Here is a 16,733-nt window from a genome sequence, read left to right as displayed (position 1 = left end):
TCAGTTTGCCGACTCAGTGACTCTTATCTACTTGTGCTACATTTTAGCGTTCGCCCATTGTCCCATAGTTGCCTCCTGTGGCCACGGTGACCGCGGTCTGGCCAGAGGGGGGGGGTATGCTCACTATAAACTGGGGGACAAAATCCGCAGAACGAAGCTAATATGAGGCTTCAACAGACAGGGTCAGCCAAAACAAGTGGATATGAAAATCTCTCTTTGTGTTACTGTGCAGCTCAGCTAGGGATGACCTTCCGGGGAAACACAAAGAGAGAATTTGTACTTATGAGACTTTGGAAGATACACTAAATTTGGCTAATCCAGACTACTGAAGCCTCATACTAGCTTTATCAGGACATACCTGAGGACTATGGACTTCTCCTATATCTTAGAGCGTCGTTGCATTAGGGAGAGATGTCTTCCCAGCCAGTATGGACAGGAGGAACATCTACAGCAACCAGTAGCTCTTCCAGTGTACATGCGGGCATGGCATGAAAGTATTGTATTAAGATTAACTTGAAAACAAACAAAACAAAAAAATCGCAACCTATTCCTTTAAACAGAAAGCCAAGACATTTTCTGCATCACAGAGTTTCATATTCATCTATTTATATTTTATTTTAGTTGGATGTGAGCTTCATCAGGTTCCGGCCCTGCATGTCCAGCCCTTGATGCCTTTTTTTTTTTTTTTTTTTAAATTCAGCTGTCGTGTGGAGACACGGCCACTCAGAGGCAGTGCTGGCTCATGCTCACGTCTGACACCGAAAGCTGCTCAGCTGCTCTGAGTTCGAGGGGAACTTCCTGTTTTTGTCAGCCTACAGAAGGTGGGAGGTACAGCGAGCAAAATAAAACAAGGCCCTCTGCTGATACAAGCCTTGATACAATGATAATAAAGGAATACAACATATAACCAACAGACATACAGTACTGATAGGAAAGTGAGCTTGCCTGAATAGTTTTATTTGATCACAGAAAGTGCAGTAAAAAAACAAAAATCAACCAAACAAACAAACAAACAAAAACTAAATGAAATCAACATTTGCTGAGACCTCCCTTTGCCTTTAAAACAGTACCAGTTCTCCCAGGTACACCTGCGCAGGTAGGTTGTTCCAAGTCTCCCGGAGGACTTGCCTCAGTTCCTCTGTGGACCGACAGTGTCTCAGTGTCTTTCGGTCTCTTCCTGTGATCCCAGACTGACTCGGGGGTCGGGGGGGCCCCATACAGTCTGCTGCGGGACTCCTTGTTCTTTGTGACTTTGGCTGTATGTTTGGGCTCGTTGTCAGGATCCGGGTTGCGAGATGAATACGGAATCTAAACCTCCAAACCCTTATAGAGTGAACTACCCAGCGCCATCCTGAGTAGTTAAAACCTTTACCAGCTGCAACGTTAAAGTGTCGATTACACCAATGACCACTAAACGATGATCAATTATATATTACTGATCACCTGGGGTTATTTTTTTTCCTCGAGTAAAAGATCTGAACACTTCAACCAATAGTGGTTTGAGGTGTCACCATCATTTCTGGGGCACAAAGGCCTACGAGGGATGCCTAATGTTTGGGATTTTTCCCATCACATGTCAACTTGAACTGTGGAGAGAGAGAGAGAGAGAGAGAGAGAGAGAGAGAGAGCGAGGGGGGGAGGGGGCGTGTCAGCTGTCACATGACCCGGAAAATGTGGGACTTGATTCCTGTGCTGGGCTGCTCTCAGCTGCTGCGTCTCTGCCCTTCGCAGTGCAAACCGTTCGTCTCCCCCGACCCCCGGGCTGACTCTCCTCCACGCACCATGTCGGGTAAGTTAACGCCGGGGCTCCGCCGACACTCGCCGCCGCCGCAGCGGTACCGGAACACGGCCAACCCCCGGACCGGACCAGGGCTCCGCGACCGGTCCTCATCTCCCAAAAATATCGCGAATTTATTAAACGCTGCGGAAAACACCCGCCGCTCTCATGTGGACAGAGATGGGGGGGGGGATAAGTGTGTGTCGTCCGTCCAGATGTTGCTACGACCGTGGGTTTTAGTTGACGAGTTGATGATTTGCTGCAGCGGTTTGGACCAGAGTAAAGCTCGCGAGGAACAAGAAGAGCACGTCCGGTTGCAGTTTTCAAAGTCAAACCGTTTTGAACGCAGCTAGTGTTGAGAAACACAAAGGGCAAAGGTGTGAAAGGAAAAACATTTGAAGAGGATTCTGTTATACAAAAATATATATTAGCTTTCCTCTGGGCCACAATTTAGGATTATTTCGTTATTGATTTATCTGCTGATTATTTTCTCGGTTAATCCATTTGTTTTGTCTATAAAATATAACAAAAAGGTGAAAAAAAACAAAAAAACAACCTGTTATAATTTCCCACAGTCCACGGTGACATCTTCAGATGTCTTGCTTTGTTTGTTATTGAGGTTACTATCATTACTAAACAAAGAAAAGCATTAAATCCTCACGTTTGAGAGGCTGGGACCAGCAAATGTTTGTCTTCTAGGCTCACAAAATAACTAAAAGCAGTTTTATTTTAAGCATTGTTAAAATAGTTGCTGACTATTTTTCTGTCAGTTGACTCATCGATTAAATGACTAATCCTTGCAGCTCTGCTTTAATAAAATGCTGCTATTTGAATAGATTTTTGTCACCTCATCTTGTCCTAGACTGCTACTGCAGGATCAGGGCTGCAACTACCAATTATTTTCATTATCAGTTAGCCTGCCAATCATTTTCTTGATTCACCGAATCAGCGTTTGGTCTATAAATTGTCAGAAAATAGTGAAAAATGCCTGTTATAATATGGCTGACGGCTTCATATGTCTTGGTTTGTCCGGCCAACTGTCTAAAACCTGAACATATTCAATTAACTACAGTGTACCACAAAGAAAGACTCTTTCTCAAATATGAGCTGCAAATGTTTGGCATTTCTGCTTGAAAATGACCAGAACGATCATTCAGTTATCAGAAGAGTTGCCGATTCCTTTTCCGTTGATTGAGTAATTGCTGCAGCTCTAAACGGGATCGCTCAAATTTGGTTGTTGAAGATGTTGTGACCAGGATGTGTACGGTGTGGGACATTTTAAAGTTGTAAAATAAACCTGTCAGTGTTGTAAGTGTTTCTGAATTACCTCAGACATATCTCTCGCATCTGATCTGCACTGACTTCCACCGTGATGATACTTTTGCCCGGCTGATTTATTGGTCTAAGCCTAATGTTGCGGTCTGAGTAGTGTTCAAATGCCAACGTACCGTCAGCGTGAAGTCAAAGTGGAAGTGTAGATTGTGACTACGCATATCTGGCGGTCACAAATTGGGCAAGTGAAAACTACTCGCATGACATTACTGGCATTAATGATTTTGCAATGTAAGCTGAAGCCAGTTAGCTTAGCTTAGCACTAAGACTGAAAAACCAGCTGCTGGCTTTTGCTACATGTTTGCAGTACGAACATGAGAGTGGTATTGCTTTTCTCCTATAACTCTTGGCAAGAGAGTGAAGAAGAATATTTCCCAAAATGTTGAAATATCCTTTGAGGTATTACGTAATCTTGAGATGCCTTCCTGTAGACTACCCCTGAAATAAAATCTAGTTTTGGGAGCGGTATTATTTCAAATTATATTCCATTTATAGTGTATATTTTTAAAGAAATTTGGACTAATGAAATTACAAACTAGAGGTGATACAATTAGCTGATTAATTGATTCTGATATAAGTCTATTGTCTGAAAATGCAACAATTTTGATAATTGATTAATCGTTTGAGTCATATTTTTACTATTCCCAGCTTCTCAAATGGGAATGTTTTGGATGCTTTTATTTGTCCTCTACGATAGTAAATTGAATATCTTTAGATTTTGGACTGTTGGTCGCATAAGAAACAAGCGATATCGACATGATCACCTCAGGTTTTGGGCAAATGTGATGGCCCTTTTTTTTCTATTTCAAGACCAGATGATTGATCGAGAACACAATCGGCAGTGAAAATAATAGCTGATAACGAAAACAATCGCAAAGTTGCAGCCCTATTAAGAGATACACACAGGCAGTAGGAGAGGATCAAGGATCAATAAGGGACCACAGGCCAATTTTATTCCAGGGATCCCTGAATGTTTAATCCGGCCCCTGTGTACCCACATGCTACAAAACCCCTGCTTCTTTGTCATTGTAACTGTTCAGCGCACAATAATGGCCCTGTGCACACTTGTTGAAAAAAAAAAAAACGTACAACTTCAGTCAGATTTCCATAATGTGGCTGTTTCCAAAAAAAAAAAAAAGCACAGACCGTTTGGGTTAGTGGCTTATGTGGTTAACCATCTCGAACAGTTCTTCAATTAAACTTTCTCGCATGTGCACTTTTATTTTTTAAGGAAGAGGTCATTGACTTCCGGGGTTAATACGGGCTCCTTGATTTACTTGACGCAGTTTCTCTGTGTGGACGTGCTCCACAGCCTGTGACCTCGAAGCTGTTTTTTTTTTTTTTTTTTCCCCCTAATGCTATAAAAGGCTCGTAGTGTCACACCTTTTATAGAGTATTACTATTAACCTGGGACCTAGGAAAAAATAGAGAAGTTACTCTATAGGAGAGTATTTATAAAAGTAACCGTATCAGGCAACATATTTATATGTACTTACATATGGGAAACAGTGCTTTTATTTCTTGATGTAGTTTAGAAGAGGGACACTTTTTATGTTATCTTTGTGCATTTTATGTCCATAAAACAAGTTTGACATTGAAATATATGAAAATATATGTTTTTCCCAGTATAGATTAGTCATGGGGATACTCCATTTTATCTTAAAACCAGCACACTCACTCCAGATTATGTTGTCGCCGTATACATTTTAATATGTACATTTTGAGATGGTTTCCTGGAGTCTGTTGCTCGTAAATATCTGCGCTCATAATTGGGAAACAGGTCAGACCCAGAGGTGCATAAGTCACAATGTGTCCACATGTAGCCACAGATGTGTCTGCGGGAGCACAACGCAAGCTTTCCGGTACGGGCTTGGCGGGCGACACGGGCCTCGCGCGCTTTTGATAGTCAGTTTCTAGCTCCTTGAATCACACTTCCACGCCGATCAAGTTTCCCGGAAGCCCCCCCGACACCACGCGCGTTCAGCTTGGGGAAGGCTATCTGCTGGCTCTGGGCCTACTTTCACTCAGACACAGTGTGTCCCCCGCTGTTGTTAATGCTTGCATGGGGAACCCATCAGACACTGAGCTTCATGAAGAGTGGGCCTGCAGATGAAGGGGACGTGCCGGTGCTGGTGCAGTGGGTTTTACAGTAAAGACTTGGACAGGACAGTGGGTGTGAGGGTTTGATTCCTGTTTGTTACGGAGGAAAAGTAGAAAAAAGTGCATTGATTGAATGTAGCTTGTTGTCAGATTCAAAGACGGAGGCACCAATGGTTTGTTTGACAAGTTTATGGTGGAGAGTACACCATATTTTCTTTCTTACCATTTGTATTTACATCTGCTATTAAAGTTTACTCGGTTTAATAGCAGGTGTAAATATAAATGCTCAAACAAAGCTGCAACAGCCAATGTGAGAAGCAGGGATATTATCTTTTAAAGGTAATAAAAACAAAGAAAATTGTATATTTACAAAACTGTTGTCGATTTGTTTATCTTAATCACCCGCATTGAAAGGTCATCCTTTACTTTAATGCTCTAGCACAGGAAGTAAGTCTGACAACAAAAGCGGCGCGCAGGAGAGTCGGGGAAACACCAGGGGATCTTTTATAAATAAAGTTTTCCCCTCAATGGTGTTCTGCCACACCAATCGGTTCATGTGGAACAAGCACATGACTGTTGCGCATGAATGTGATTGGTGTTTGTTGCTGTCAGTCAACGTACGGTATCAATAGCTCTTGTCCTTACAAGGGACAAGCTTGGCTGTGACCCCTGCCTGCGTCACATTATGGGGATTCAAGCTGCAGTGGGCATCAAAGTTTGGTTGAGTCCGAGTGTCCCTTAGGAGGGAAGAGGTTATAAAGAGTTCAGTGTGTAATTTATTGATTATGATGTGCATTGTGGGCAGAAAGGCCAGTGACATAGTTTGAGTCAGTTAAAACCTTTGCCTGCGTTATTTTTAGAAGATGTGAGGCTGTTGTCAGGCCATAGCTGCTGTCAGTTTCACCAAAAACCTCAGAAATTGGTTTGGTCACTCTTCTGTAATGAGCTGTGATATTTGACACCTTCAGAGTTCTAATAAAATGTGGTTATTTTGAAAAAGACAATGTGCAATACATCCATATTTAAAGCTAATAAGAGATTTTGAGAGGCACATTAATAGAGATACGACAAAAATGTAGATATGATAACATTTGTGCAACCAGTCATATGGCTGTTTGTGTGTGTGTGTGTGTGTGTGTGTGTGTGTGTGTGTGTGTGTGTGTGTGTGTGTTCAAGCAGACCAAGCGTTTGTGACGTTGGCCACAAACGACAGCTACGCCAAGGGAGCAATGGTTCTCGGCCAGTCATTACGAAACCACAACACAACCAAGAAACTGGTTGCACTCGTAGGACCTCATGTTGCAGAACCTTGCAGGTAACACACATCAGTGACACTGGGTGAAAGAAATGGCCTCTCATTAGCCATTATTTTTTCTCTCTCCCTCGATACACTAGCTGGAAGACACACATTTTATCCGGCTTACACATTAACCAAATCATGTGTTGTGTGTGTGTGTGTGTGTGTGTGTGTGTGTGTGTGTGTGTGTGTGTGTGTGTGTGTGTGTGTGGTAGGGATGCACTACGCTCCGTTTTCGATGAGGTGTGTGTGGTGGACATCATGGACTCGGGCGATACGACTCATCTGGCCCTGATGAAGCGTCCGGACCTGGGAGTCACATTCACCAAACTGCACTGCTGGACTCTCACACACTACAGCAAGTGTGTGTTCATGGACGCAGACACGCTGGTGAGAAACAACGTGATAACAAAGAAAACAATGGAGAGAAAAAAAAAAAATCCCCTCATAATTGAGAAGCAGTTTTGTTTTTGCTCTTGCAGGTCATTGTCCTTCGATCACATCCGAAAACAGTCAATGTTTTATTAATTTTTTCATTTTTCATATTGATTTCTGAGTCAAAAATCAGAGAAGCTAGAGTGCACTTTTTTCTTGCATTTGTCATTGTAATTAAATATTGAAGAGTACCTATTCTAGATTTTAGACCAGAACTCCTCTATAATATTTTAGGTGCACAATATATGACATTGAGTTTAAACGTTTGAAATGTTTCGTGTAACTTTTTTTTGCCTCACATTCCTGCATTTTTCAGCAAATTCTAATCATATTGATAAGTGAAACTCGATATACCTGAGAAAGCTATTTTAATGTATTTAGGTGCTGTCAAATGTAGATGAACTCTTTGAGAGGGAGGAGCTGTCTGCGGCACCAGATCCCGGTTGGCCGGACTGTTTCAACTCCGGGGTCTTTGTCTTCAGACCGTCCAACGAGACACACGAGAAGCTGCTCGCGTTCTGCGGCGAAAACGGCAGCTTTGACGGTGAGACCTGAATGTTTTGATCTCTTCCTTTCACCGGCCTTTGGATGCTCATTAGAAGTGGGAACATGATCTGAAAAGAATCTAGAGGAAATAACACCAAATGTTTTTTTTTAAGTATAAGGACACAGTTTCTGATATCTGATAGCCAGCAGTTATTAAGAAGAATGAAAGTTGAAAAATATAAAAAGGCAGACTACAGTCTGGAACAATAATGAGTTCCTTAACTGCTTTGATACACAGAATTTTGAATAACATGGGCATCGTGTGTCTGACCTCAAACATAGGTCCTCAGGAAGTACTTTTTGAATCGTGGAGGGTTTGGTTTTACTGCTCACCCGCATCCAATCACTTGTTAGAAGCTTGAAATCAGAAATTCAAGCACTGTGTGTGTAACTGATTTGGCATACGCAAGCAGCAGCAACAACCATTACTGAGTGTTAAAGCCTGTCTATGAAGGCAGCCATACCCCCAGAGCACACTCATCTGTAAGCCTTAATGTCCTCTTTTTCTTCTACTTGGAAAATCCTTTTTAAAAATCTCTGGCAAAACATACATGTGAAGTTAAGTGTGACTCAGGCCGTTTTGCAAGTTTTGCAGGCGTTTGGTCATAAGCCAAACTATTGGACAAACACAAAATTTGACCTGACAGTGGCACTGGCTGGAAAGTAAGGGGATCATCGGAGTCAGTAGAATTCATCCTCTGTCCATATTAAATTTCATGGACATCCATCCAATAAATGTTGAGATATTTCAGTTCGATTCAATGCGGTGGACAGACTGATTCTTAGAGCCATGCCGCTAGCTAAGTGCCTAAAAATATTGGTATTTTTGAGTGAAGACTTGAATGACTTCCATGCAGTCTTTGCATTTTTGAAGCCAGCATTTTGTGGGGATGAGAAGAACCCTCATGCCCCCAAAAAAAATGCATGAGGGCTGGGCTGTGTGTGTTGGCAATGGCGTGAACACTAGAAAAGGCGAGGTTCATCTTGCCTCACCAAAGTTAGAGGGACTTGGACTGCCACTAAACTCTGACTGTGCAGGATGACAGGCTGGAGAGAGTTTATTTTGAATAAACAAGTTAAAGGCTATAGGACTATATTCCACTTTTGTTTATGAGCCCTCCCTCTGATTGCGCAGTGTGAACTTGAAAAAAGTATGAGACAGCATCGTACTTTTCCGCTGTGGCCCAGACCAAAGAAGATCAACCGTAGGTGTGATCACAGCCATTTTTTTGATGAGGAAAAATTCTAAGTTTGAAGCTGAATAACGCGGTTAATCTCCGGACGTCCTAGCAACCGCGGTCTCTCTCCACGCACACCCAAACACCGCGTATGTCCTAATCTTAACCCTGACTCGGCCTGACCGTGCTGTCACCCTGCCAGCTCTGTGCCACACACGTCTGCCATCTGTTTGATGGAGTGATTGCGAGTGTGTCCATGGATTTCGCCACACGCGCCCTCACTGTACGCAGCATCCTCTCGCAGCATTGTCAACACTCCTTTTCAGTTTCTATTTTTACATGTTGGCTAGAAAGGACGCAGTCTGCGGGAATGTACAGAATGTGCGTGCGTGCTGTTGACCAGTCAGGTATGTGCTGTAGTGTGTCCAACTGGATTTCAACAGCAAGAGAAGAGCGGTAACGTAAATAAGAGGTAGATAAGGTAAGTGTTTGTGTACTTTGACAGGCCAAACCGGAACTCCTAACAGTCTATCATGTTGCTTTACTTTCACCAGCGATGATTATGTCCAAACTTATTTTTCTGAGGATATTTGTGTGTGTCTGTCTCTGTCTGCAGGCGGAGATCAGGGGGTTCTCAACAGTTTCTTTAACACCTGGGCGACGGCCGATATTTCCAAACACCTTCCCTTCATCTACAACCTCAGCAGTATTTCCATCTACTCCTACCTGCCAGCGTTCAAAGAGTCAGTACATTAATAGAAACAAAAACGCGCATACACAAACACACAGACACACACAAGGCATCCATGTATTTCCAACACGTGTTCAGTTTTAGCCCACTTCTTGCCCCCAAGTCTGTAGCTTTCCCTGTAAAGCTTAACTTTAGTGTGTTTGTGTGTTAGGAGGCATAAAGCTTGTCCAGGGTCAAATCACGTGTTCCACTGCATTTGTAGTGTGTGTGTGTGTGTGTCTGTGGGTGGGTAGGTGTTGAATTACAAGAAGCCGCTGAAAGTGAGAGCACACATTCTGCCGCAACACGCCTCAAAATAGAGGAACTGCAGTACAGACACTTGTATGCTTTCTGTTTTATTTAAATCTGTACTGTATGTTTCCTCCTGAGGATCTCGGTTCAGCAAGTATTCTTAGAAAGTGGGTATTACTAAGTTATTTTTATCCATCATTTGTATCATGATTGATATCTTTGTCCTACTTTGTACTTTTTTAAAATTAATAGCTGAGCTCAGGGAGCGGGGCAACTTTACATTAGAAGTCGGATGGGGCGAGAAACCCGAGCAGGCACGGTATAATACGGCTTTTAAACAAATCCGCCGGTTAGCCGAGCTTTTTTGGAGGGGAAAACAGAAATGGGCGGTAAAATTAGTTTCCAAGTTGCCAGTTTTAAACATCATTCACAGTTTACAGACCAACTTCCTGGCTCAAATTCAGCATTTCCTGTGGAATGAGGGATTATTACATTATGACATTTTGGGCGCACTCACTTTTGGATTGACCTGGATTATATGGCCCGGTTTAACTGTTAAATCGGAACACTTCTGTTTTTTGCCCCGTCGGACTGAAGGAGTGAAAGTGCCATATGCCCGGGGGCCAGTTATCAGAGGGGCCAGAGTTGTCCTCTTATATCGTAACGGGGAAAATTGTATTTGTACCATGTTCACCAGTCAGTAGTGTTGCCTGCAACAACAATCGGCGAGTACTTTGAAGTTAATACTGAGTTAGGCTTCTTGACAAATTATTATTTTTCAGCCCGTCCTTGTATCTTTTTCCTCTTTCTCTCACAATCCTTTTTGCCATCTCACTGTCCTGTCACCTTTTTTTTTTTTTTTTGGACAGGTACGGCCATGACGCGAAGGTGGTGCACTTCCTGGGCAAGGTGAAGCCGTGGAACTACTCCTACGACGCTGAGAGGGGAGAGGTCAAAGGTCACTCCCCGTCGCCGGAATTGAGCCACCTGCACCCCGACTACCTGCTCATGTGGTGGCAGCTGTACGCCAAGTCCGTGCTGCCTTTGCTGCAGCAGGCCTACCAGGAGACGCCCTTCAACAGCGGCTTCGTAGAGACGAGCGAGAACGTATGTCAGCAGTCGCGGTGCTTGAGTGTGTGTGAAAGAAGGGTGTTCAGTTTCAGGTGTGGTTGTGGTGTGTATGCGTGTATTAAATCATAGACGAGGATGGCTGTGAATGTGTGCGCTCGTGTGTGTGTGTGTTTGTGTTGCCCAATTGTCATGTCCTGACTGTGTGGCAACCTCTGATCGCCAGGTGAACACTCATTTCTCTGGCATGTGTTGCCACACAGGTGTGTGAATCTATCATGGGGTGCAGTTGCCAAGCTGCGAAAGTGCCGTATGTTTGCTGGCTAGCTTTAGTCGTCACAGTAACAAGGTTCCACATTCCTCAGGCACCAGTCTGTTGCCAAAAGTCACGTATGTTGCCGCTGGTATTGCCAGTCAGTAGGGCCTTTTTGGCCTCACGAATAGCTTGCTGTTTTCAGTGAAATTCGCAGGGTTCGAGGCAAGGGCCGTTCGGCACCTAACGGAGTAGCGGAAAGTTGCCATGCTGTCTGTTGTAACAGCACCGTAGTAAAATAGTTGTGGGTTAGTCAAACGAAAAGATAGCTGTCGAACCTGCGGCTTTGCCCAGCTGCCTGAAGCTCTGCTATATTGTGTCACACTGACACGTTTGTAGAGACGGGAACCCTGGCTTTGTGGAGACATTTTTTTTTGAGTCATGCACTGGCTCAGACTCAAGTTTTTATGTTTTTTTTGTTTGATTTATTTATTTAAAAAAACAATCTGTATAGTAAGCAAACTTTGAAATTTAGAACTATTTTTCAAAAGATAATGATAAAGTGCTGAAGATGTAGAGTCAGCTCTACTCGTTTAATTTTTTTTTAAATTGTTTAACGTGATACTGTGCCACTTATGCTGATGACTGTGTGCCAAGAGAGACAATTACAGCATAATGGTGCAATGAATTTCTCGTCATTTCCCCAAACTCTCTTGAGTCAGCTGCTATAAAGACATCACTCTTAAGCAACCTGACTGAGACCGAGCGGAAACTCAGTTAACCTAATCAGTGAGTGTTACGCAACAATATCTGTCCAAGGTTTGCTGACATTAACTAACAATTGCCACTTAAAGATAGTGGTCATGTTTGGTGGTTGCAGCAATGCTCCAATGACTGTGTTTTATTGCTTATTGATTCAAATGTTTCATTTGTAACAGGAAGGTTTTGTTAATTCTTGTCTGAATATACATAGTCGACGACCCACTCAAAAATGTGTTTTTCTTACTGTTATTTCACTTTGATTTTTGACCTTTGAACTCATCTGCTGAAGGAGGAAAATTTCTCTTTGCTCGCCTTTTGCTTTTCACCTTTTGCTGGTCTAGCCGCGATCCAATGTGCAGCTTACACAAGTCTAACGGGGGATGCTTGAAGCCTCCATTCACATACGCTGAGAATGGACCTTTCTGTGAAGTTGAGACGTGTGTCCAGCAGTTAAACTTTCAAAAATGAAAAATATTTGTACATTCATAAACTCTGTGTTTGTCAGTGAGAGAGAGAGAGAGTAGATGTATTTTTCAGACGCAAAGTAATACTCAAAGTAGAGCATTTTTATATGTCAGGAGGGGATTTTTACTTTTGTATTCTACTGTAGTTCACTTGCACTTCCTCTGGCAAGAAAAGGTAAGCGATCCCCTTGGAATTATCTACATTTATATATAAATTTATCTTAAAATATGGTCAGATTTTCATCTAGGTTACAATTATGAACAAAAACAATCTAGTTTAACTAATAACAAACAAATCATTGTATTGAATACATCGTTCAAGCACTCACAGTGTTGGTTGGAAAAAAGTATGTGAAGCTCTAGGTTAACAACGTCAACAAAAGCTAATTGGAGTGAGGAGTTATTTAACCTGGAGTCCAGTCGATGAAATTTCGACTGGAGGTTAGAGCTACTTTGACATGTAAAAAATGCTCAAACATTTTGAGTTTGCTGTTCACGAGAAGCATCTGCTGATGTGAACCACGCTTCCCAAAAAAAGATCTCAGAAGGCTTTTGATCAAAGGGTTACAAAGGATTCTCTAACAGTTTGGATATTCAGCAGTCCACACTCAAACTGTCTATAAATGGAAACCATTTAGTTCTGTGGCTACGTTCTGTGTTGTGACTCCAAAGTCACAACACAGAATGATCAGTGAGGTAAAAAAGAAACTCTGAGTGACAGCTAAAGGCTGAGAGGAATCCTCGGAGCTGGTTAACATCTCTGTCGATCATGGTGCATGGTTACATGGAGAGCGGTGTCCACAGCAGGACAGGACGAGGAAGCGGCTGCTCTCCGAAAAAACCCATCACCGCTCCACCTGAAGTTCGCCAAAGAGCAGCTTCAGAGCTGCTCCACAACGCTACTGGGAAAAAATTTTGAAATATGGTGGAGGGAGCATCGTGATTTGATCCTGCTTTGCTGCCTCTGGGCCTGGAGAGCTCACCATCATCGAGGGGAAAATGAATTCCCAGGTTTTATCAAGGTGTCTTACAGGATATTGTCGGGGGTGGCTGTCCACCAGCTGAAGCTCAGTAGAAGTCGCGTGACGCAGTAGGACAATGGCCCTAACCATCAAAGTAAATCTACAACAGAAGGACTTCCAACAAAGACAATCCATCTTTTGGAGTGGCCCCGTCACAGCCCAGACCTTAACCTAGTAGAGAAGTTTTGGAATGAGCTCAGAGAGCCGTCCACACCAGAAGTCCTAAGAATATGGCTGAACTGAAGCAATTCTGTAGGAAGAATGGTCCAAAATTCCTCCCGAACGTTGTGCAGGTCTGATCTAAGTGCTTATTTGAGGTTAAGGATGCAAGGAGGCAGGTTCGGCCCGTTATTCAATCCAACGGTTCACTTACTTTTTTTCACCGGCACTGTGAATGTTTAATGGAGTGTGTTCAATAAAGACATGAAAGATTATAATTGTGTGTTATTAGTTTAAGCACATTGACTCTACTTGTGGCTTAGATCTAGATCAGATCACATTTTATGACCAATTAAAACGAGATCATTCCAAAGGGGTTCACTTAGTTTTTTCTGCACACCCACGTTAGGAGGCTTTTCTGCCTCCTCATGTTACGTAAAATAACTGACATTTTAGAAACATACTCAACTCCTTTTTCTGCTGCAAGTGAGTTGTAATATATCTTGTTGCACTTTGACTCTTGTGACGAAATTGCTGCACATTCTGATTGTGTTTTGAGTGTAGAAAAGAGCAAATTCCCCTGCGAGGAAATTCCAGCTGAGGGGAAAGCCAAGCATAGCTGAACTTGGGAAACCAGTCCTTATAAAGTATTGCTCTAGCTTTATTTAAAGATTCATTCTTGGGCTTTCTCTCTCTTGTCTGTGACACAGGGTAAGCTTCATGAGGATGTGACTGAGCAGCCAGCGCCCTCTGCTCTTCCTCCCCAGAAGGTTTCATCAGAGGAGAGGAAACAGCGCTGGGAAGCGGGCCAGATCGACTACTTAGGGGATGACTCCTTTGCCAACATCGAGCGAAAGCTCGACTCCTTCTTGAAGTAGCAGTCAGGCGAGGGAGCGCGACGGACAGAGATAGAGAGAGAGAGAACCATTTGAAGCCATGTGTGGGTGGTGGATTTAACCATCACTAAGCAAATCACAAGGGCTTGATCAGCAGGTGACTGAATGAATGCCTCTGTGAAACTTTCAGCCTCACCCTCTGCATCCTGTCGGTATGCGTATAAATGACAGAGTCTAAGTTCCCGTGCACTCTTACCATTCATTTTTTTTCTCTTATAGGACATGTTCGACATTTCTGGGGAATCCGTCATTCGCATTCTTGCTTAGAGTTAGATAAGATTGATACCTCTCACATGTATGGTAAATATGAAGCATAGCGTAGCATAAAGACAGGAAACAGGAGGAAACAGCTTGCCCCATCTGCGACCTCAGCGCTGTGCGCATCACTCTGATTTGCTCACATATTGCTGCGGGAAAAAATCCAAACGCTATTTTTCTAACATTATCCAGCTTACATCTTCAAGCATGTTTGTTTAGTCCCACAAATGCTTACTGTCTGCTCAGAATGACACAACCACTGTTTATACGTATTTCCACTGAAAGTATCCCTCGGCTCTGCACTTGGTCTCTGCTGAGCTGTTGGCTGTGATAGACGGAGGCTGTGCCAATGTTGAATTGAAATGTTGGTTTTGACCCGGGCAAACATTTTTTTTTTTTTAAATTTAGGAAAGTAAACATTTGTGAGATCATGAAATATCTTTGGAGATGTAATTCACTGCTGTGGGGGGAAAAAAACAAAACAAGGAAAAGTTTATCAGTGCAACGCTACGTGACAGAATCACAAAGTATGGAGTGCTGTGGTTACAAATGGGGCCTGGTTCCGTCCAAAGGTAACAAAATACACCTACCAGCTCCTCTAAACATCACTAACTAACATGTTGTGTATATATATATATATATTTTTGATCTGTACAAAAACGGATGACAATTTGCTGTTTTAGGGGATGGTTATGTGCAGGACTATTTCTTGGCCAGACACAATAACTCCCTCTGAGCCTAGCAACTGGTCCAGGCCAAGAAATAGTCCGGCACATAGACACTGGTTCAACAGCGAATTTTAGCTGGTGAGCTTGAGAATTGCTGGTAGGCAGATTTTGTCACCTCTGGACAGAACTTTTCAGCTTCCCCGTTTCCAGTCTTCGTGCTAAGCTGCTGGTGGTAGTGTCATATAGCTAATCCCTTCACCCAGCTCCCGACGACAAAGCGAATAAGCGGACTTCCCAAAATGTCTAACTGTTCCTTTTAAGTGTTCTTGTGCATCTGATGGAGACATATTCATAGTCCTGAGTCTTCCTAACCTGTGGAAAATTTCAGCAACAACAGAGACTGAAGAAAAATGAGTGCGGGCTAAGCCTGTAGCTGAAGGGAAATCGGTAAATTTAAAAGTTGTTTCTGGATTTCACCACAACTCCTATCCTGCAATAAGTCTCTACCTAAACCACTATGAAGTAAATATGCAGAAACTGGCTCTATCCCCTCTTGCAGCCCATGCTCTCCTTTTCAGACAGTTATGACAATCTCACTTTAATCTGACAAGTGTTCACCTCACCCGAGTCCCTACCTGTGCCTCCGACACCCACCAGCTCCCTGTGACTTCAGCTTTGTATTGTCTGGTATTGTATTAGGGCTAGGCCTTTCGTGTTGTATCTGCATGGCACAGAGTTTAAATGTGGGTCGGTAATGAAGTTGTTCCACCCACATCCTAAAGTGATGTTGTCAGTCAGTGTTGTGTGTATTTGTGTGGGATTAAATACTGGGATTAAAAATCTGTCATCTGCACATGTGCCCTGCATGTTATGTGCCTGCCAGACCCACATCAGTGTATCTTTGTGCCATGACCTGGGTTTCATCACTTCCTGTCTGTAGTATAACCAGCTGCCTTATTGCCGTTCACTGTTTACAAAACCTAATTTACTGTAACTGCTGCTATCAGCACAACAGACTTAACTTTGTTGAGCCCTTCCTTTCCTGTTGCGAATACCTCCTTTACTTCACTCCAGCTTGTGTGCTCTTAAACTATAAGCAACAACTTCTAACAATAATTTAAAATACACTCCTTGGTCCACTATACATTTTTCTACAAGAAGCTGACAAGGTTGAGAGAAAAGTCCATGCGTGATTTATTAATCTTGTTTGCTAAATCCTGCATAGCATGATGGTGGAAGTGGAACATAATGTTGTCCTGTTCCCTAGCTGTTAACTGTCCATCCCTGTTAAAGTGCTAATAAAGAACTGGTCAAAAACCACCTTATATCCGACCTTCCTGTCACGTGTTTAATTTTTATTACATACTATCCTAGTGACCAGACGTAGGTCTGCAACTAAATTTGTTTCCTAATAAAATCTCAAAATTCTGAAAAATTATTATAACAAGTTGTAACAAGAGCCCAAGATAATGTCTTTTAAATGCCTTGTTTTGTGCAACCAGCCGTCAAAAACCAAAGAGATTCAGTTTACAATGA

General features: G+C 42.8%; 1 protein-coding gene across 2 annotated transcripts; it reads left to right on the top strand.

Annotated features, from left to right (window-relative positions):
- Nucleotides 1-1,644: 1,644 nt before the first annotated feature.
- On the top strand, nucleotides 1,645-16,529 carry gyg1a (glycogenin 1a). Of its 2 annotated transcripts, none has more exons than XM_040136777.1 (7): nucleotides 1,645-1,789; nucleotides 6,389-6,524; nucleotides 6,722-6,896; nucleotides 7,323-7,485; nucleotides 9,282-9,408; nucleotides 10,517-10,754; nucleotides 14,086-16,529. In XM_040136777.1, the coding sequence occupies exons 1-7, from the start codon at nucleotides 1,660-1,662 to the stop codon at nucleotides 14,251-14,253; spliced, it is 1,137 nt and encodes a 378-aa protein (XP_039992711.1). In that variant the 5' UTR covers nucleotides 1,645-1,659; the 3' UTR covers nucleotides 14,254-16,529. The 2 variants fall into 2 exon arrangements, with proteins under 2 accessions (XP_039992711.1, XP_039992710.1); XM_040136776.1 differs by having other exon boundaries at nucleotides 6,386-6,524.
- The last annotated feature ends 204 nt before the right edge of the window (nucleotides 16,530-16,733 follow it).

The sequence above is a fragment of the Xiphias gladius genome, chromosome 10, assembly GCF_016859285.1.
Source record: "Xiphias gladius isolate SHS-SW01 ecotype Sanya breed wild chromosome 10, ASM1685928v1, whole genome shotgun sequence".
Classification (NCBI taxonomy): Eukaryota; Metazoa; Chordata; class Actinopteri; order Istiophoriformes; family Xiphiidae; genus Xiphias; species Xiphias gladius.
This window is presented reverse-complemented; position numbering and strand designations above follow the sequence as displayed.

What these genes read in the sequence shown, in the direction of transcription:
- gyg1a (XM_040136776.1), top strand. Translation starts at nt 1,660, where the DNA reads ATGACCCGGAAAATGTGGGACTTGATTCCTGTGCTGGGCTGCTCTCAG. An exon ending in TCCTCCACGCACCATGTCGG is followed by an intron (nt 1,790 to 6,385) that starts GTAAGTTAACGC and finishes TGTGTGTTCAAG; the next exon opens with CAGACCAAGCGTTTGTGACG. An exon ending in TCGTAGAGACGAGCGAGAAC is followed by an intron (nt 10,755 to 14,085) that starts GTATGTCAGCAG and finishes TCTGTGACACAG; the next exon opens with GGTAAGCTTCATGAGGATGT.